This window comes from Lutjanus erythropterus, chromosome 1, assembly GCF_056507025.1.
Source record: "Lutjanus erythropterus isolate fLutEry1 chromosome 1, fLutEry1.hap2, whole genome shotgun sequence".
NCBI lineage: Eukaryota > Metazoa > Chordata > Actinopteri > Lutjaniformes > Lutjanidae > Lutjanus > Lutjanus erythropterus.
The window spans coordinates 30,324,600-30,346,469 of NC_139317.1; the positions used below are offsets into that span (position 1 = coordinate 30,324,600).

General features: G+C 38.4%; 1 protein-coding gene across 1 annotated transcript; it reads left to right on the forward strand.

The window, feature by feature from the left end:
* The first annotated feature begins 6,389 nt into the window (after positions 1 to 6,389).
* LOC146333102 (uncharacterized) lies at positions 6,390 to 19,975 on the forward strand. Its single transcript, XM_084724929.1, has 17 exons — positions 6,390 to 6,428; positions 6,518 to 6,588; positions 6,683 to 6,809; positions 7,309 to 7,460; positions 7,594 to 7,736; positions 8,186 to 8,355; positions 10,571 to 10,634; positions 13,127 to 13,167; positions 13,257 to 13,327; positions 13,422 to 13,548; positions 14,048 to 14,199; positions 14,331 to 14,473; positions 14,900 to 15,062; positions 16,523 to 16,616; positions 16,734 to 16,812; positions 18,051 to 18,124; positions 18,223 to 19,975. The coding sequence occupies exons 1-17, from the start codon at positions 6,415 to 6,417 to the stop codon at positions 19,235 to 19,237; spliced, it is 2,700 nt and encodes an 899-aa protein (XP_084581055.1). The 5' UTR covers positions 6,390 to 6,414; the 3' UTR covers positions 19,238 to 19,975.
* Positions 19,976 to 21,870: the final 1,895 nt, after the last annotated feature.

Here is a 21,870-nt window from a genome sequence, read left to right on the forward strand (position 1 = left end):
TGGGACCCAGTGGACTACAGTATACGATGAGCTGGAACTGTGGAGATGAAAGTCTGAATGCACCATTTAACAGAACAGTATATGTGTCAAATAGGATCATATTGGCTTCATTTGTCAACTTTGAGTCTCCACTTGTGTCTTCTACTGCATTGTTGGTTGGACACAATCTATTGTAGGTGCACTGAAGAAGAAGTATGTGATGTAGTGAAACATTTCTATCTGCTTTAATTCTACAAAGGGAGGCCTTCCCAGCACCTGGTCTACGAGACGGCCCCCCAGCTGACGCTTTGTTGACAACTCCATATTAAGCCATATCTCCACCCTTCCACACCATGTGCTTGTCATGCCTCTTCTCTACAGCACTCTAAAGTTACAGCCACACTACTAGCTGTAGTACATTTTCCCTGGAAACAGTGCAATGGAAACACAACTGCAACACATGGGCACCACAGTCACCCATCATCATTATCATTATTATTATTATTATTATTATTATTATTATTATTATTATTATCATTATTATTATTATTATTATTATTATTAGTAGTAGTAGTAGTAGTATTACACAACAAATTGTGCTGCAAATTAGAAATGTGTTCAAATATGCATATCTTATTGATGCAAAACATGCATATAAAAATATTTTTCTTTTTTCAAGAATCTATCTATTCAAAAACACTGACATAGCAGACTGAATAGCTCTAATTTGTTTACTGTAAAATTAATTAACAGACTCATATTCACTTGTAATATTGTATACATAAATAGAATACTAGTATTTCACATCTGTAGTTGTAGTTGGTCGACCTATTATCATTTTTATATGTACAATAATGCTAATAATACTTGGACACAAGGTGCAAGAATGCAGTTTAAATAAGGCACATACTATCACAAATGCAACATTTGGGTAAATTACCAACCTTTGCCACAAGCTATACCCCTCTATGTTTCCTGTCACTACACAGTTTAAGGCAAAACCAAAACACTAAACAATAATCTTTTTTTTCAAACCAACAAACTCAGTTATTCAGCACTGCCCTATATGAAAATAATAATAAAATGCAATGATGCTGTAACTTTAGCAGTAATCACACTCGCCCAAACACCAACCCACACACACACACACACACACACACACACACACACACACACACACACACACACACACACACACACACACGCGCGGATAGTGGCTTTAAGTGTTTCCATTAGTGACATAGCTCACGTACTGTGCTTGTTGCATGCAAAGGAGAGAGGGTCTCCCTTGGCACAGCTCACACAGCAGCAACTTTTGGAAACATATCACGTTCTAGGACTGGATTTGTTGTACACCCAAAGGCATAGGGCCAAATTACAAAAAAAAAAAAAAAAGTCATATCAACTCTGATTTAACACTCTTACAGTTTTAGTTAATGAGTACAGGGAGTTACACAGCAGTATAAATAGTTGCACATCAGTCAGTAAGACTTTATTTGTATTGTATTTTTCATGCAAACAAAATATAACACAAAGTGCTTCACACAATAAGACAATAGCATTCTTCATTCCACCCCAATCTACACAAAAATAAATAACTGTAATTAAAAATGAAAAGAGAAATTTGAAAAGTCAGAAAAGGAGGCTAATGCCAACAATCTGACCAAAAACAAACAAACAAAACAAAATATCTTCAGATGCATGTTTCATCAAGCAGCAGACTTTATATAAAAATCTTAACCCAGATGGGCTGATTGACCAAAGAGCATGAACTGACACTTGTGTTCAAAGTTGTATTTACTCTTTTTATTACTGAAGCAACTGGAGCCAAACTTCTTTGGCACACACACACCAAATATCAAAATGACACACCCTGAAGATGAGTAGTCCCATAGCTGACGTTCTGTACCACTGTACTGTCCAGCATAAAGTACAGGGTCTTCCTTTTTACACAACACACATATGGCATGTAAGGCGGATTCAACATGATGTCTCTGCCAGCAGAGGCAGTGCAAGAACACACCACAAGACATTTTTGTACACATTTTGTACAAAACCCAATTCCAAAAAAGTTGGTGCACCTCCTCCCAAGATAATATACAACATGCTCTGATTATATAACCCCAGTTCCCCCCAAATTTGGACATTGTTTAAAATGTAAATCAAAACGAAATGCAGTGTTTTGCAAATACTTTTAGACCTATAGTATTCAATTGAATGCAGTTTTGTAAATATATGCTCATTCTGCAACATGTTCTAAAGATGGTGGGACAGGAGTGTTTGGAAACCGAGGACACTAAATGTTGACATTCTTGCTTGATATACTTCAGTTGCTCAGCTGTTTTCATTGTCATATTTTGTGCTTCATAATGCACTATACATTCTCAATGGGAGACAGGTCTGGACTGCAGGCAGGTCAGTCTAGTACCCAAACTCTTTCACTAGGAAACCACACTGGTGTAACACATGCAGAATGTGCTTTGGCTCTGTCTTGATGAAATATGCAGGGGTGTTCCCGAAAAGATGCCAGAGGGGTCAAAGGTCATGGACATCCAAGGTTTGTTTTCCAACTTACCCCTTATGTGCAGAGATTTCTCCAGATTCTCTGGATCTTTTAATGATATAAGGGATTGTAGACAGAGAATACCCTAAATTCCTTACAACTGTATGTTGAGAAACATTGTTCTTAAACTGTTGGACTATTTGCCCACGTGAACAGCTGAACCTTTCAAGGATGCCTTTGATATACCCAGTCATGATGCTATGACCTGTTATCAATTAAAATGTTTGCCTATGAAATATTGCGAACAGGTATTATTTGAGCATCCCACAACTTTCCCTGTATTTTTTTTTTCACTTCCAACAAAGTTGATCTGTTTTAACATCAAGTATCTTCTCTTTGTACTGTATTTAACTGAATACAAGTTGAAAATGATTGTCATAAGTCGCTACATTTCTTCTTCTTTTTTTTTTTTTTTTTACATTTTTCGCAGCATTCTAACTATTTTGGAACTGAAGTTTGTACAGTTGCATTAGGGACTGCTGCTCTTTGCAGTAACAGTAATGTAGTTCAGTGACTTACAACTATGCTGAAAAATTTTTGTTTAAGCAAGCAAGTTCTTGACAAAGTTACCTGGAGAGAAATTCAATTAATTAATTAATTAAATTAATCATAGAACAGTATTTTTTACTTTACTTTAAAATATGTATGGAGATTAACTTTAAGAGTCATCCTCTGGGCACCATGCGTGTCTAACAAAATATGTACCAGTCCATCATGTAGATTAGAAATTTCACTGGATAAGTCAAAATATTGACATGCTGGAAAAAAAAATCAGTTAATCACCAAGTCATTAGGATACATCCTTCACAGGAGCATGAATATATGAACAAAACATTTGGGAAATCTATAATACAGTCTTTGAGATATCAGTGTGGAACCAACAGACTGACTGACAGACCGATACTGAACGACATGCTGCTAGAGGCATTCTGGATAAAATAAGTTTCCTCAGAGCCTTTTCTTGATTGAAGTCAGCTGTGTTTCCAAGCCCTCAATAAATAGTAATGGCACATATGACAAAATAGTTTTCATGTGTACCTCAGGAGTATTTCAAGATAACAAGTTCCAGTGCTAAAAATGTACACATGCTGCACTTAATAAAAATGATCCACTGAATAGGATGCTGAAACATCCACACAGACACACAGACATATTACACCAGACCCAACTGACATACCAACCCTGCTTCTGCAACACATACAGTACAAAGCTCCAGCTGTTAACTTATTGTCCCAGTTCCATTTTTACATACGTAACATCATCTTCATCTTGCTCTCACTCTTTTACTCACACATCCAGAACATCGCTGTCATGATATTTTGTGGCTGCTAATCTTAGCTCCTTGGCATGACACTGCACACAGTCATCACTGCATTAACACTCTTGTAAAGACACACACGGTAGCAGCAGGACAGCAGGGCGGCTTCAGGACTCTGCTGCCAACTGAAGTACCAGGGAGCAGAGTGATTCAAATTAGACTGGAGAGCATTCAAGGGTGACAGAGCGTCATGTTTGAAAGCACAATGTCCCTGGTTCAGCGCCAGCTAAGGACCTTTGTTCCTCATCATACTTCTTCTCTACCAGTATTTCCTGTCTGTCACTGTGATCAATAAAGGCTAACAAGAATTTGAATAATTTGATTCCAGTGTCACAGCAGCAGCTAATCATAAACATAATATCCTTTTACATTCACGCCACCTTGATATTGTTCAAAACGTTGCAGAGCTAATGGAGAACAGACAATGTTGTGAGCAGATGGCAGCAGTGACGGTGACGGCAGCAGGGTTACTAAGGTGTCATGATCACATCCTATGGCACAAATACCACGAACAAGGTAACACACCCAAAAGTTCAAAACTTCTTGTTACTGATTATTTTTATTCACTATATTCACACGGTAGCCATTTTCCTCTGATGCATACTCAGGGTGTGGTCCAGGTTGCAAATTGTTAAGGGAAATTGACAAATCATTTCATTTCAACACGTCCTGATTGATCAGCAACTAAACAGACACTGTACAGTGAAAATCCAGAGGGGCCTATTTCAAGCCAGGATGGCATATTTGATAATCCATTAACTATTGTGAGACATCAGGTAATGTTAGCATTGAAACATTTTCTAGCTAACATTACCCAAGTGTCACACAAAACATACACACTGGTGTAACGCTATCAAATAGGAATGCTAAGTAGAAAGTGGCTGAATGCTAACGTTAGCTACAGTATTTGATAATAGGTTATCAAATATGTTATTTTATCTTGGAATGTGGCCCCATGCCTCTCCGGATTTTCACAATCCATTTGCTGATCAATCAGGAAACAGTGAAATTATAACGATTTGACACCATCAACAGCCTGTCTCCTATTTGTTGTTTAATATATCTGCTCTATTCTTAGATCCTTCAGCACAGAGTCAGCAACAGTTCAGCCAGCAGCAGCAGCAGCAGCACTACTCTTTCAACACAAAGGCAAATCTATCATAACTTGGGTTGCCAGCCTGGAATATATTTTTTTAAAAAAAACAACAACCTTTGGATCAATTTGTAAAGTCTACCTGCAACAGAACCGCTCAGACCGAATCAGAGAACAGCTCATTGGACCAATACCTCCTTCTCACCATGAAGAAGGTAACAGTTAGATCCATAAAGACTGCCCTTGTTAGCAGTCTCACTGTCACAGTGCTGATGCTAGACTTCTCTGTGACGATTTGAGTTTAATCCGATAGAGTTCTTCCCGAGTATATAACCCAAATTACTGCTGCTGTTATCAGTCTACCTTCTTCTGAGCTGTACATGCTGTCATGTTTTAGTGGGAGAAATACTGATATTGTTGATTGCCAATGTTTAGAGTTCTTCTCTGGACCCTGAGCCAGCAGATAGTCTTTATGTGCCTAGTGTGAATTGCAAAACAGCAGGGAACTCTAAAAAGGCAAGTTTGTTGTTGTTGTTTTTTGAATCAGAATCTTTGTTGTTGCTCATCACTGACTCTGATAATCTTATATTTAAAAATCTCTCAAAACCTGCATTTAGAGGGTTACAATTCTGAAAGTTAGTGAATATTTTATAGTTATGAACAAGGCTGAAGGTGGTTAAAAGATTTAACCTGCCAAAAAGTGGAAAATAATGCTTCTGGTTATTGTCTGGGTACTGCAGCCTGTGGTGACCTTTGTATTGGCTTCATGAGCAATGTGTTAAGAACAGAAGAAAAAAACTATTTGATATTGCTATTGATAATGCTGATATGAAAAACAGGACACATACACATATGAGGGTTTATTCTAGAAAATTGATAGTATTTTTTTCTCATAGGCTTGATGGATAAACATGATAATTTGTAAAAACTGACATTTTAATTATCTGCACAGTAGCAGTGATCAGATAGGAGAATGGTGCTACATCCGGTCGGAGATTTTCAAAATAGCTCTTATCTAACTATGTGTGGTAAAGCTGCAGAGGAGAGTCACATCCACCCTCAACACACTACAGAGGGAGAGGTTAACAAAATCACAGTCATCACTGATGGTGCTTGATATTTTCAGTACTTTCAGAATCTCTGTGCGTCAGCCTTATCCACAGTCTGTCTCAATTAACATGCAACCTGTTTTCACTTGTTTCTACTGTATTTTGTTGCTCCATGACGTCACTCTGCTGTCTGCTGGAGTGTGTATGCTGCCCTCTGTCTGCACTCGAGAAAACTGGAATGGGACGCTCTTCCACAGAATCAGTGGCGCAACATTTCCAGTAAGAGCTTTCCAAACGAGGAAGAGCGTGAGACTGAACACGCAGCAGACGACGCTCAATTTCCCACTGAAGAAGTCGGAGCTGAAGACGATTGTTGTTTTCAAAGGAGATAAGCGGAATAAATCGTTTCAACATGAACTTAAAGAGGTAATGTAGATTCATGGAAGCTGTTCTGTTACTCATCCAGTCTGTAGCTTCGAAGTAAAGAAAGTGTCTGTTATTTTGTTTTCTCTCAGGCGAGTTGTCTACAGGATGTCTGTCGTCCTGCTTATTTTAGGAAATATCGCGACTGCAGTGGTTCTCTCTGGTACGTAAAGTGGACATATGGACATATTTTATTTCTTTCATATCACATCTGTTCAGTAATTCATTCTTATATTCTATATGTAATGTTTGTGCAGGAGGTAATAACACAATACTCCAGAATCTTGACTGTATTAACGACCTGGACGAATCGATGTTTTGCAAGTTGGAAGCGCAAAACTGCACTGAATTCAGTTTGACTCTGCAGAACAACGACGAACCCAAGTGAGTTTTTATTTAATGATACTGGACTTTTGAAGCTGATGACCATATATCAGTCGATATTGCAATGAACCCTCAAATGTGCTTATCAAACACTTGAGAGATATGTAACAGGGGCAGAATATTTTATAGTTTAACAATCAGCTTTATTTTCCAAAATGGCATCAATTCACTGGAAAAGAATGTTTAATAATTATAAATAAATATTAAAAAACACACACATATATATATACATTTTCTAAAAATTTAAATAAGAAGTGTTCAAATATACATAAATGCTGCCTATAAAAATAAAAAAATAAAACAATCTGCATTGTATTCTGTCAGGGAAAAAAAAGTTAATATTAGCACACACAGGTGGGGAAAATATACTTAGAAAAAACAATGACGTTTATCAGTTTGAACATTGAATGCCTTGTGTTTGTGTTGTACTCAATTGAAAATTATTTTCAGATCATTGTGTATAATCAGAGCATGTTGGATATTATCCTGTATTCCACAGGGATAAGGTGCAGTGTGTTTTCCAGCAGTGTGACACTGGATGCTGTTGTAACTTTACCCAAATGATGCTCGTTTATGGGGAGAGTCATACTGCAACAGTTTGGAAAGGAAGTCAAAGCATGGGGTCCAAAATCATCGCCGTCACAGATGGAAGTAAGTTAAAAAAAAGTCCATAAATCTGCAACTGCCAGAAATAGACCAATCCACACCCAGAATAAATTGGTATTAAACAAGATGGAGATTGAGAAGCATTCCTCTTACTTTTCTGATCTCTCTTCTCCTACAGTAAAGCCCAGAGTCCCAACAATCATCTCAGTGACAGAAACCAATGGGAATTTTCAAATCTTGTGGAAGACAAACATGGAGGGCCCTTTAAGTGATAGTTTGACTGCCAATGTGACTTATCATAAGAAAGGAGACACAGAAAAGGTAGGATCAGTGTGACAGGAACTGTTTAACACTGAGCTCATTTGTCCTCAAGATATAGACACAGAGACTGTTTATACCTGGTATTAACTTGCATCATTGTCTGATCCAATGACAAGTGGACAGCTCTGTGTACGTCTCTTCACACCTGGCTTCATAAAACATCTCTACGTGTGTCTCCAGTAACCACTTATGATCCAATCTCACTTCCCCGCTGCATGTATAAATAAACATTAGGGCTGTTTTATCGTATGTAGGGTTATTTTATCAGCTGAATATCCACTGTCATTAGTGTTCATTTGTTTGTTAAATATGAAGATTTGACTATTTGTTCCTCTCTAAACTATTATATCAACCTACAAGAGCCTCATGTTTAACCTGCGCCATTTGTACAGAGACAACAGTGTGATTTCCAAACCCTCCTTTGTATAACTCTTGATTCTCCATACCAGATGTCTGAAGCTGTTACACCAACTACTGTTGATGGACTGAAAAGCTATGAAATAAATGGACGACACTTGGAGCCGAGTACAACATATATGGTCAGCGTGAGGAGCTACACAAACTGGAGTGGCCGCTACAGTGACAGCAGTGAAGAGAAGGAATTCAGAACCCGGAAAATGTGATGTGTAGCTACATTTATCTGCTGCATTGGTGTCAGGGGTGCTTCTAGAGGGATGGCATTGTGGGTGGGTGGGTGGGTGGTTGGGTGGGGGGCACTGGCCACTCCTGAAATTTTATTGGTCACCCCAAATGCCACCCCATTATCCGGAAGTATGATTGGTTTTCTGCCCAGTGAGAGACAGGACCATAGTTTGAGCCAACTGTTTGATGATTTTTGATAATTGTACATTAATGTGCACATGTGTGGGTGCATGTATGCATATGTGCATGCATTCATGTGTGAGTATGTGCGTGTGCACAAACCTGCTTAATGTCACTTCTGCATAAGTCAGTGCCTGTTTAGGTCTTGAAAGTCTTGAAACGCACCTGGTTGGTATAAGCATTAGTTCACAGTGTCTTAAACTACATTGATACAGTTGTGGCACACCACACCAGACCCACTGTTTTCATTGTCATATTTTGTGCTTCATAATGCACTATACATTCTCAATGGGAGACAGGTCTGGACTGCAGTGATGTGTCAGTCACAAACGATCTGGTTCTTAGAGCCAGCTCTTTGAAGTGAACGAGGGGAACCGGCTCTTGATTGCAAGCCGATTTGTTTTTTCTCCTCTTTTTTTTCTGTTAAAGCCGCACGTGATTGGTCAAGATGTGTGGTGGTGTGTGTGTGTCCACACTGAGTAGAAGTGGGAGGGAAGGGGTTACAGACACACAGCACAGTGAGCACACGAACAAGAGGGAGGGAGACGAGAGAGAACATGTGCTACAGACAGAGACAACACGCTGGAAAGGTGAGAAAATAGGCTCGTTCGAGATGAACTGCGCCTCGCCTGGAAAGTAGACGAGATGGAGGAGGTGGTGATGAAAATCTGCAGTCAAGTCGGACAGTGTTCAACTGACTTAAGAGAGAGTTGAGGAAGAGACACTAACATCCTGTCAGATCACCTGTAGGTTACCTGTTGTCTGCAGATCATGCTCATAGCTGAAGAATTAAAGTGCGTTCTTTATCACTGATTGAAGTTAAAATAGAAGAGATCCTCCTTCTGTCACATGTAACATCTGTTCTTTTATCTGCCTTGTAAAGCACTTTGTTACTGTTATTCTGATAACTCATATATATAACCTTTATTATTATCAGACACTAAATATCTGCTTGCTGACACATTAAAACTTAATTGCACAACAGAAGACTGATATGCCCAGCATTAAATATTACAATTACACAGAAAATTAGTATTTTATACAATATGTGGTGTTTGTTGTTAAAATGAAGCACTCTGCTTAATTTTGTAGCACTTTATATAAATAAAGCCATATAAATAATAAACATTTGATATAATGTATGTTTTTTACATTAGTAATTCATTTTACACACAGTTTCACATTATTTTTGGTAATAGATTAAGCAACAAAAAATCTGAGGAGCCACTTGGAAGCCGAAAGAGCCGGCTCTTTTTAGGGAGCCGAGCCAAAAGAACCAGCTCTCTAAAAAGAGCTGGAATTCCCATGACTACTGGACTGCAGGCAGGTCAGTTTAGTACCCAAACTCTTTCACTAGGAAACCACACTGGTGTAACACATGCAGAATGTGCTTTGGCTCTGTCTTGATGAAATATGCAGGGGTGTTCCCGAAAAGATGCCAGAGGGGTCAAAGGTCATGGACATTCAAGGTTTGTTTTCCAACTTACCCCTTATGTGCAGAGATTTCTCCAGATTCTCTGGATCTTTTAATGATATAAGGGATTGTAGACAGAGAATACCCTAAATTCCTTACAACTGTATGTTGAGAAACAAATAAACTGTTGGACTATTTGCCCACGTGAACAGCTGAACCTTTCAAGGATGCCTTTGATATACCCAGTCATGATGCTATGACCTGTTATCAGTTAACATGTTTGCCTATGAAATATTGCGAACAGGTATTATTTGAGCATCCCACAACTTTCCCCGTATTTTTTTTTTCACTTCCAACAAAGTTGATCTGTTTTAACATAAAGTATCTTCTCTTTGTACTGCATTTAACTGAATACAAGTTGAAAATGATTGTCATAAGTCGCTACATTTCTTTTTTCTTTTTTTTTTTTTTTTGCAGCAGTACTACTCTTTCAACACAAAGGCAAATCTATCATAACTTGGGTTGCCAGCCTGGAATATATTAAAAAAAAACAACAACAACAACCTTTGGATCAATTTGTAAAGTCTACCTGCAACAGAACTGCTCAGACCGAATCAGAGAACAGCTCATTGGACCAATACCTCCTTCTCACCATGAAGAAGGTAACAGTTAGATCCATAAAGACTGCCCTTGTTAGCAGTCTCACTGTCACAGTTCTGATGCTAGACTTCTCTGTGACGATTTGAGTTTAATCCAACAGAGTTCTTCCCGAGTATATAACCCAAATTACTGCTGCTGTTATCAGTCTACCTTCTTCTGAGCTGTACATGCTGTCATGTTTTAGTGGGAGAAATACTGATATTGTTGATTGCCAATGTTTAGAGTCCTTCTCTGGACCCTGAGCCAGCAGATAGTCTTTATGTGCCTAGTGTGAATTGCAAACCAGCAGGGAACTCTAAAAAGGCAAGTTTGTTGTTGTTGTTTTTTGAATCAGAATCTTTGTTGTTGCTCATCACTGACTCTGATAATCTTATATTTAAAAATCTCTCAAAACCTGCATTTAGAGGGTTACAATTCTGAAAGTTAGTGAATATTTTATAGTTATCAACAAGGCTGAAGGTGGTTAAAAGATTTAACCTGCCAAAAAGTGGAAAATAATGCTGCTGGTTATTGTCTGGGTACTGCAGCCTGTGGTGACCTTTGTATTGGCTTCATGAGCAATGTGTTAAGAACAGAAGAAAAAAACTATTTGATATTGCTATTGATAATGCTGATATGAAAAACGTGACACATACACATATGAGGGTTTATTCTAGAAAATTGATATCATTTTTTTTCTCATAGGCTTGATGGATAAACATGATAATTTGTAAAAACTGACATTTTAATTATCTGCACAGCAGGGCTGTGCAGAGACCTTTGGAGGGGCAGGTGCTCAAAGTTAAAAGGGGGCCACGAATTTGCTCCATGGTGCTGATTCATAATCTGCCCTTTATTATTTGTAGCGCTAATAATAAAGTAAAAAATAGGGGTGCTCCCATAGCTCAGTTGGTAGAGTGTCACCCCATATACTGAGGGTATTGGTCCTCTGCAGTGCTCGCTGGTTCGATTCCCACCTGTGACCCATTTGCTGCATGTCATTCCCCCTCTCTCTATCCCCTACAGCTGAAGATATGACAGGAATGTCATATCTAAAAGGCAAAAAGCCCAAAAAATAATAATAATAAAGTAAAAAATAATTAAATTATATAGAAATCATGTATTATTTAAATGTATTTGTGCTTTTATTCAGTTTGACTATCCAATTTGTGCAAGACAGCAAGGTTATAAAAGTTATATATTTTATATTTATGCATATTGTATTGAATTTGTGTGTATATATACAAATGTTATAAACAAGTACTGATATGTTTAAATGAGAGGTTGAGAAAGTCACAATTCAAATTCTTCTAATTATTATTGTTATTGTTGTTGTATCTATACTGTAATAGTCCAAAATTATGTGAATATGCATGTACATTGCATAGTTTTAGTGAAATAATAGCCTATGCCTCATTGCCTCTAGAAACAGAGGAAAAACACTGCAACTCACTTGACAGTAAAATGATACATCTCTCTAATGCACTTTGCCCGTGACAAAAGAAACATAGAAACAAAAAGAAGCCTGACATACTTTTTCCCCTCAGCAGCTGTGTGTGGTTAACTAGCGGCTATAACTTATGAGAGGTGTGTGCAGAGTCAGACACACGCACACAGGATGCTCACGGATCGTATCATGGTTTTGAGTCACGGATCGGATAATTTTTCAGATCAGCAAAAAAGAAAAAAGTGGTGGGATTAGGGTTAAATTATTTTAAAAATGCACTTGTCTTTGATCTTTGTCTGTCTGTAATTATCACCATAGTTATGTAATGTAATAATAATGATAATAGTAATGATAATGGTAATAATACTGCATACAGCAGCATCTGTCCTGTCTGCAACTCTGCATTGAGATTTCTGGTATCATAACTTATACAAAAGTAACAGTGAGTAAAACTTTGATGCTCACATGTGGTCCGCAGATCACATGCGTGCCGAACCGTAGAGGTCGATCTGTACGGGTCACGGATCAACTGCGATTATTTATTATTTTGGGCCACACAGACAGACTTTCTCACACACACACACACACACACACACACACACACACACACACACACACACACACTTACATAAAACAAACAAACAAACAAAACAAAAAAACACTTTGACAAAAGAGCACTTTGGGCATCAAGGAGCAAAGGGGCAGGTGCTTCAGCTGATGGTGCTTGATATTTTCAGTACTTTCAGAATCTCTGTGCGTCAGCCTTATCCACAGTCTGTCTCAATTAACATGTAACTTGTAATGTTATCTATTACACAAATGTTTTCACTTGTTTCTACTGAATTTTGTTGCTCCATGACGTCACTCTGCTGTCTGCTGGAGTGTGTATGCTGCCCTCTGTCTGCACTCGAGAAAACTGGAATGGGACGCTCTTCCACAGAATCAGTGGCGCAACATTTCCAGTAAGAGCTTTCCAAACGAGGAAGAGCGTGAGACTGAACACGCAGCAGACGACGCTCAATTTCCCACTGAAGAAGTCGGAGCTGAAGAGGATTGTTGTTTTCAAAGGAGATAAGCGGAATAAATCGTTTCAACATGAACTTAAAGAGGTAATGTAGATTCATGGAAGCTGTTCTGTTACTCATCCAGTCTGTAGCTTCGAAGTAAAGAAAGTGTCTGTTATTTTGTTTTCTCTCAGGCGAGTTGTCTACAGGATGTCTGTCGTCCTGCTTATTTTAGGAAATATCGCGACTGCAGTGGTTCTCTCTGGTACGTAAAGTGGACATATGGACATATTTTATTTCTTTCATATCACATCTGTTCAGTAATTCATTCTTATATTCTATATGTAATGTTTGTGCAGGAGGTAATAACACAATACTCCAGAATCTTGACTGTATTAACGACCTGGACGAATCGATGTTTTGCAAGTTGGAAGCGCAAAACTGCACTGAATTCAGTTTGACTCTGCAGAACAACGACGAACCCAAGTGAGTTTGTATTTAATGATACTGGACTTTTGAAGCTGATGACCATATATCAGTCGATATTGCAATGAACCCTCAAATGTGCTTATCAAACACTTGAGAGATATGTAACAGGGGCAGGATATTTTATAGTTTAACAATCAGCTTTATTTTCCAAAATGGCATCAATTCACTGGAAAAGAATGTTTAATAATTATAAATAAATATTAAAAAACACACACATATATATATACATTTTCTAAAAATTGAAATAAGAAGTGTTCAAATATACATAAATGCTGCCTATAAAAATAAAAAAATAAAACAATCTGCATTGTATTCTGTCAGGGAAAAAAAAGTTAATATTAGCACACACAGGTGGGGAAAATATACTTAGAAAAAACAATGACGTTTATCAGTTTGAACATTGAATGCCTTGTGTTTGTGTTGTACTCAATTGAAAATTATTTTCAGATCATTGTGTATAATCAGAGCATGTTGAATATTATCCTGTATTCCACAGGGATAAGGTGCAGTGTGTTTTCCAGCAGTGTGACACTGGATGCTGTTGTAACTTTACCCAAATGATGCTCATTTATGGGGAGAGTCATACTGCAACAGTTTGGAAAGGAAGTCAAAGCATGGGGTCCAAAATCATCGCCGTCACAGATGGAAGTAAGTTAAAAAAGTCCATAAATCTGCAACTGCCAGAAATAGACCAATCCACACCCAGAATAAATCGGTATAAAACAAGATGGAGATTGAGAAGCATTCCTCTTACTTTTCTGATCTCTCTTCTCCTACAGTAAAGCCCAGAGTCCCAACAATCATCTCAGTGACAGAAACCAATGGGAATTTTCAAATCTTGTGGAAGACAAACATGGAGGGCCCTTTAAGTGATAGTTTGACTGCCAATGTGACTTATCATAAGAAAGGAGACACAGAAAAGGTAGGATCAGTGTGACAGGAACTGTTTAACACTGAGCTCATTTGTCCTCAAGATATAGACACAGAGACTGTTAATACCTGGTATTAACATGCATCCTGTCTGATCCAATGACAAGTGGACAGCTCTGTGTACGTCTCTTCACACCTGGCTTCATAAAACATCTCCAGTGATCCAATCTCACTTCCCCGCTGCATGTACAAATAAACATTAGGGCTGTTTTATCGTATGTAGGGTTATTTTATCAGCTGAATATCCACTGTCATTAGTGTTCATTTGTTTGTTAAATATGAAGATTTGACTATTTGTTCCTCTCTAAACTATTATATCAACCTACAAGAGCCTCATGTTTAACCTGCGCCATTTGTACAGAGACAACAGTGTGATTTCCAAACCCTCCTTTGTATAACTCTTGATTCTCCATACCAGATGTCTGAAGCTGTTACACCAACTACTGTTGGTGAACTGAAAAGCTATGAAATAAATGGACGACACTTGGAGCCAAGTACAACATATATGGTCAGTGTGAGGAGCTACACAGACTGGAGTGGCCGCTACAGTGACAGCAGTGAAGAGAAGGAATTCAGAACCCGTAAGTGTCATGTGTAGCTAGTAGGGTGGGGGGCACTGGCCACTCCTGAAATTTTATTGGTCACCCCAAATGCCACCCCATTATCCGGAAGTATGATTGGTTTTCTGCCCAGTGAGAGACAGGACCATAGTTTGAGCCAACTGTTTGATGATTTTTGATAAATTGTACATTAATGTGCACATGTGTGGGTGCATGTGTGTACGTGCATGTATGCATATGTGCATGCATTCATGTGTGAGTAAACCTGCTTAATGTCACCCCTGCATAAGTCAGTGCCTGTTTAGGTCACTCGAGTCAAAAAAGTCTTGAAACGCACCTGGTTGGTATAAGCATTAGTTCACAGTGTCTTAAACTACATTGATACAGTTGTTGTGGCACACCACACCAGACCTACTGATCTGGACATGCACATGTCAAATGTCAGAGCTGTCAGAGCTGATGTTACCTTACTATTTTTTAGGGGGGGGGGGGGGGGTCAGGCTCACCTTATTCCTAGCATTACAGTGAAATTTGAAAAACTCAAAATCAGTAAACGTTCAAAAGAGAACAAGGCGTTGTATTGTAGGATTTGAAAATGTTTTACTTGTGCAGTGTACTTGTTTTCACACCCGGTTGTAGATTTTTACAGTTTACTGTATTTTAAACTACTGTGCAGTGTTTTGGTGTCTGATGAGCCTTCAAACTGTTGGGCTGTCGAGAGATTTTCACTACAATTAGTATGTCCAAAAGAATTAATGCTAACAGTGTTTTTGTGATATCCACATAAAATGAAAAATAACAGAAGTGATATCAGTCAAATTCATAGTTAACTTTGCTTATTGTGTGCTTTGCCTCTTTTTTGGTAAATTAGTAACATTGAAAATATGTATGTAGGGAGGTGGAGCGATGGTCTGTAGCCAGAACTGTAACTCACTTAACCGTATCGGTTTCTTGCTCTTTGTGTTGCTCCACTGTTGCCACACCCTAGGGACCCTCCCCACCCAGATACTCTGCAGCATGCAGTGCTCTGCCTGACTGTGTTCATCTTTGCATGATTTGTTCCATAACACAAGTCAGTTTAAAATCTAACAGCTGAAATTTCTTGTACTTATGCCTCTGCAGAACCCAGGGTGTAGAAACTTGATCCATATTTGCATCTAATTTGTTTGTGAACTAGAATGTGTGGACATTATTGGTGCATTAGGCACACATTAACTTGTGTCATAAGATGTAGCCACTCAAATGGAAATAAATATTAAATGAAAGCGCCCTTTCAAGAAGTGATAATCCGTAGCCGTTGATGTAATATCCAGTATTTACATGTGCTGAGTTGTCACACCTACTGCCATTGTCGACTCTGTTATGTCTAACACAAGCCAGATGCAGATCAAAAAGCACACACTGTGCACTTATTTTCTAGTTGCTCTCTCTATTGTCTGTCATATAATTTCTAAACTTGCTTCATATGTGTTACTTCACAGCTGCGTCCTATGATGCCATACTCTTGGCCGTCACCATCAGCCTCACTGTTGCTGCGGTCATCATCAGTGGTGTTATCTACTGCTCTTATGTAAAGTAAGTCATGCAGATTAAAGATAATTGTTGCCTTGTTGCTTAAATACTGTAACTCCTGTCTTGCATGTCCATGTGTCATATGTAATTTTGTTGATTTATTTATGCATTTGATTTTAGGTTAAAATCAGTGTTGTGGGATACAGTTGCCAAATGTCAAAATCCAAAACTTCTTGATATTCATCCACGTGAGCAAGAGGTAAGACACCTATTGTTGTGATGTGGACTGATGTGAATAGGACTACATACATGGACCTCACACAGGGCTGTGCCATGTTGTTGCATCTGTTTATTTTAGTTAGTTACACATTCACATCAGTTTCATTCTGACAGTTTGGAGCAGTGAGGATGTTTTAGACTACAGCAGACAAGAAACTTAACACAGACACAGAGAGAAACAGCATCTGGACACTTCATTGTGGCTTTTACAATAATGCAGCACAGTGACAGATGTTTCATGGAGGAAACGAGTATCTGTCTGTCTATTACCAAGACAGATGTTTTAGTGTGAGTACTTCACAGATATACCTCTCCCTTTCCCACCGTCTCTGCTGCAGGTCTGCTTTTTTTTTCTCTTATCTGGTTTCAGGTGGAGCTGCAGCTCCATCAGCACTCACTCCTTGCATCCATGCCTCTTTTTTTTTTTTTAATTCCATTTAACTCTCCCCAAACACATGCTGCAGCTGCAGAATAAAAAGCTCTGGTCCTCATTTCACTCCAAAATCGAAACAAGTTTGGAGTGCGAATGTCAAAGCATTTTGATACATGTCAAGATGCTTTCAGTGCATGTTCTGCCATTTTAGAACAATGGATGTACTTCAAAACACAAGCGTCAGATGCCTCAAGTGTGTTTTAGCCTTGAGAATCACCAAACCAGCCAGGACATTTTACTGATTGTAACTGTACACTTGTCCAGATACATTCAGAGGAAAAAAGAAGGAATGAATCTAAAATTATTTTTGTGCACCATTAATAGTTAATGAAGAAGACAGGAAATAATTAATCTTACCTCCTATCTTAATTGACTCCTTTAAAAAAAAAAGAAAAGTCATTATCTCCTCACTCTCATGCCAGTTAAGAGTTGATACTCTGCAAAACACTGCCAGAGTTTCACAGGAAAACAGCACTACCTCCTAATCTCCTAAACAATATAAGTGAATGTAGGAGACTTGGATTACACCAGACGAGCAGTATGGAGGAATTTTGTTTTTATTCTGTTGTTTTATCACATTTGGAAACTTGTCACCATTCACTTTCATTGTTTGGGAGATTCTGCAGTGCTGTTTTCCTGTGAAACTCCAGCAGTGTTTTCTGCAATAAAAAAGACTAAACCTGACCCTCACTCATGCAAGTGAGTAGATAATGACTGAATATTCATTTTTGGGTGAAGTATCCCTTAAACTTTGTATCCTACTCTTTTTATTCATCTTGTTGCAGCTCTTGAAGCCGGTGCCACTCGTTCTGTCCGCTGTCTGTATTGAGCCTCTTACTCCAGATGAGAGCAAACCATGGTTAGTATGGTTGCATTTGTACGTCAGCAGTCCAACACATTTAAGAATTTGTGTGTGATTATATTGGCAGTTTAAGTAACCCATTTCTCTGTATTCAGGTTGAAGGGGTCACTGAAAGACACCAGTGGCGGGAGTCTTCAGCAAAGCAGTGGAATCAGCACGGGCTCATCTTGTCTCAGTTATGCTAACACTGAGCCTGCTGACATTATAGCAGGTGTTCAGGATGCCCTTGGTAAAGCCTTCGCCAATATAAGCCCGATATCACCGTTGACCACCAATCCACTTACAGAATCAAGCAAAGATAGTGGTTTATTATCCTCTTCCTACAACCTTTGTGGTGTCAGACCTGAGGACATGAATTCTGGATCATCTGGCTTTGTCAACAAAACATATTCAATCCTCATTCCCAACTTACCACAACAGGTTACAACGGACAGCTGTGACGTCCAGATGCAGCATGAAATGCTTTGTGAGTCTGCATACCGTCCTAGTGAGGGCAATGTTGTGACCTGTGCTGACCAACAGGTTCCAACTTGTCCAGTTTTTACTTTACCACCAATTATTTCATCTCCTGTGTTGACAGACATGACTTATCAGCAGTGCAATGCAGATTCTGGGAGATTTTCATATGCAGAAGACTCCAGTTTGTCCTCCAGCTCTAGTGGCACCAACACAATTGCGTCATGTGATCCTGTACCCAGAGTTGAGGCCAGGTGTGAGAGCTCTGATGACATGGTTGATGGAGCTACAGACGTAAATGGAAAAACAGAAGAGGCCATGATATGTGATGAAAATCCCTGCTACGGCTGTCTGCCTGCAAGCTTGCACAGCTTTCCGTCAGTGGATAACGACTACCAAGCGTTTCAAAATCTGGTGGAGCAGCCTGATATTTTGTTTTCACAGAAGACAGCTGTTGAAGAACATCTGGACAAATATCCAGAGGAATCATTCACCGAGACGCCTCCAAGCTCCTTCAGTCCAGTTGTTCCAGGTTTCATGAAAAATGTCCAGGGTGACCAGTGTCTCTCTAACCTCCAAAGACCTGTTCTCTCTTTGACCCCTGCTGCACAGTCTATGGCAATAATCACAGACAGTGGATATCAAAGTGTGTAGTGTTGAACTTTTTATGTCTTCTTTGTTTTCGCTGCAGTTTTGGCTTTTTTACATTTTAAAGCTAAATTTACAAGGAGGTTTTAATTGGTTATGAAACAGTCTCAGTTTATCACTGTTGCCTCAATATGACCAACAGAAATTAATAAGACCATCAAGGAGAGAAAATCAGTTTTTATACAGTTATTCTTAATGGGTGCCACTCGGTCAGATTGCCATTTCTCATTTTCACAGGCAAAGTTACAGAGAGTAGTGCGTTTGCCAGTTAAAAAGAAGCAGGAGGAGATTTTTAATCAGATCATTTATTTTTTGATAACATAGTTTATGGTTATTATGATGGAAACACTGCCATGTTTATTCACAGGGGCCACCAAAATCAACACAGTATGAAAGTTCCTTGTAGTAGCTTTAAAGATTGTTTGACAGAAGATGGGAGAGAGGAAGGGGATGATATAACAGAATGTGAATGGTGTCCAAGTCTCTAACATGACTTGAGATTTGAATTTCATGGAACTTGGAAACATACTCAACTCAGCGTCCATTTAGTAGTTATTACTAATCTTTCAGTAATATCACATGACCTACCATATGTTTCATGATATAAAATTTATGGAATAATGGATTTTTTTTTCTCTACATTTCCATGACAACACCTGCTGATTAGGATCACATGATATGACTGAAAGCTCCAGAGCAATTAATGGTTAATAAATTGAGTTGACATGCTTTTCTCAACTGTGACCGATCTAGTGTTTTCTTATTTGCCACATAGCCGGTGTTAGGAAGATGTTCACTAACTAGCTCACTAATCTACAACATTCATTATAGCTAGACAGATACATGTGAGAGGTAATGTCAGCAAAACACTCGCTGCATCCATAAATCACATGCACCACAACCACAAATTGTTGAACATTGTAAATTGTAAATTAACAATAGTATGTATGTTTTCGGATACTCAGCATGTATAATGTCCCCTTCTGAAAGCCTCCTTGCTGGTTGCAGGCTCATAACCATGGCAACCCATGTTAACAATGAGCTATTTCAAAAATATATTACACCTCACAAAGTGAAACCTGATTTACATTTGCACTGAAGATGTTACACCAGAGTTGCCTTTGGTCTGTCTCTATCTGTTATGTTGTTGTTGTTGTTACCGCTGCATTGCATTGTGGGGTATTTATGCTGATGTAGTGTCAAATGATTGCATACTGTAATATTTCCTCGGAAATAGTGAGCACCTCATGTACTATAGGTTTCATAGTAAGAGGTTAAAAAATCTGGTTTAGCATATTAGCATGGAATTTTGGATGTGGTCAGTAGCTAACTAGCTAGCTAAGAATTGATGTAGATTAGAAAATTAGTTAGCTAGCATTATGCTACGGAGTAAAACCCTAGCTATATAGCCTGCTAATATAAATTAGCTAGCTTGTGTCTCCCTAGCATTAGCTAAGAGTAGCAAACAGTAGCAAACAGTATATCTGTCTAAAAGAAGCAGGAAACAAAGTTGACCGAGGCTCCAAGAGGGGCAGGACTTAGAAAAGCTTGATTTGTGTATTTTGTAAATACTTTTACCTTTGTGTGTGAATTCACAAGTTTGTACATACAAACATTGATGTAGAGTTTCTGTGAAAAAAGACTGCACTTGTTTTGAATTTTAACTGTTTGTTTGCCAGAAGTGATTGAACAAAGCAGCTTCAGTCCACTCATGTGTCTCACTTGTAATAATTCAGTTATGGTCAATAATCAATTATGGTAATATGTTTGTCACATTTTAATGGACACAGCTCATGAAAAATGTATTCATTAAGTGTTGTATAAAGCTGAGAGGAACACGCTGTCTGAAATCCTGTCTAACCATCCAGTCTATAGTTTTAAGACTTCTGTGAATTATGGCTCAACAGAAGAACCATTTCTGGTGGATCATTTAATCTCTCTCTGACCAGGGGAGTCATTGTCCATCAAGGAAACAGAATATGTACTAAAATCATTCTTCAGTACTGAGCCTTTTAAAAGAAAAATGCAGATGTGACCAAACACTGTGTCTGAAACAAGCCACAATGATCAGCTGTCTATCAGAGCTGCCTTCTTGCAGGATTGTGAAATGACTTCCTCATAGCTCTTCTCTGGAACTGCTGAGCCGCTTCCACAGAAACATAACAATCACACAGCAGGACGAACTCATCAGCAAAAATGTGTAACTCAGAGGAACTCATATATGTATAAATGTGTTAAGATATGGTGGTATTCTGGAAAGAAGTGAAACGGGGTTCTGTTAATGGACTTTTCTTTGGTATTATAGCTCAAATAAAAGTGCCTGTGTTCTTTTTTTTGTTTGTTTGTTTTGTGTGTGTGTGTGCGCACGTGTCATAATTGTGAGGAACTGGTAAAATATTACTTAAAAAGACAACCAACACACGTCCTTCCTCAGGACCTTATTTGGTGAGGAATATTTCAAAAGTATAAACAATGGCACAAAAAAAAAAAAAACTAAATTACGGGGGACGGCAGAGAGGTGGGACTTAGATGAGAGCTTGATGAGTAATACTTTTTTGCAAATATATATATTAAAATGTATCTAATAACATTGTAAACATTACATCAATATACAATTATAATAAAATGTAATGCAGTAT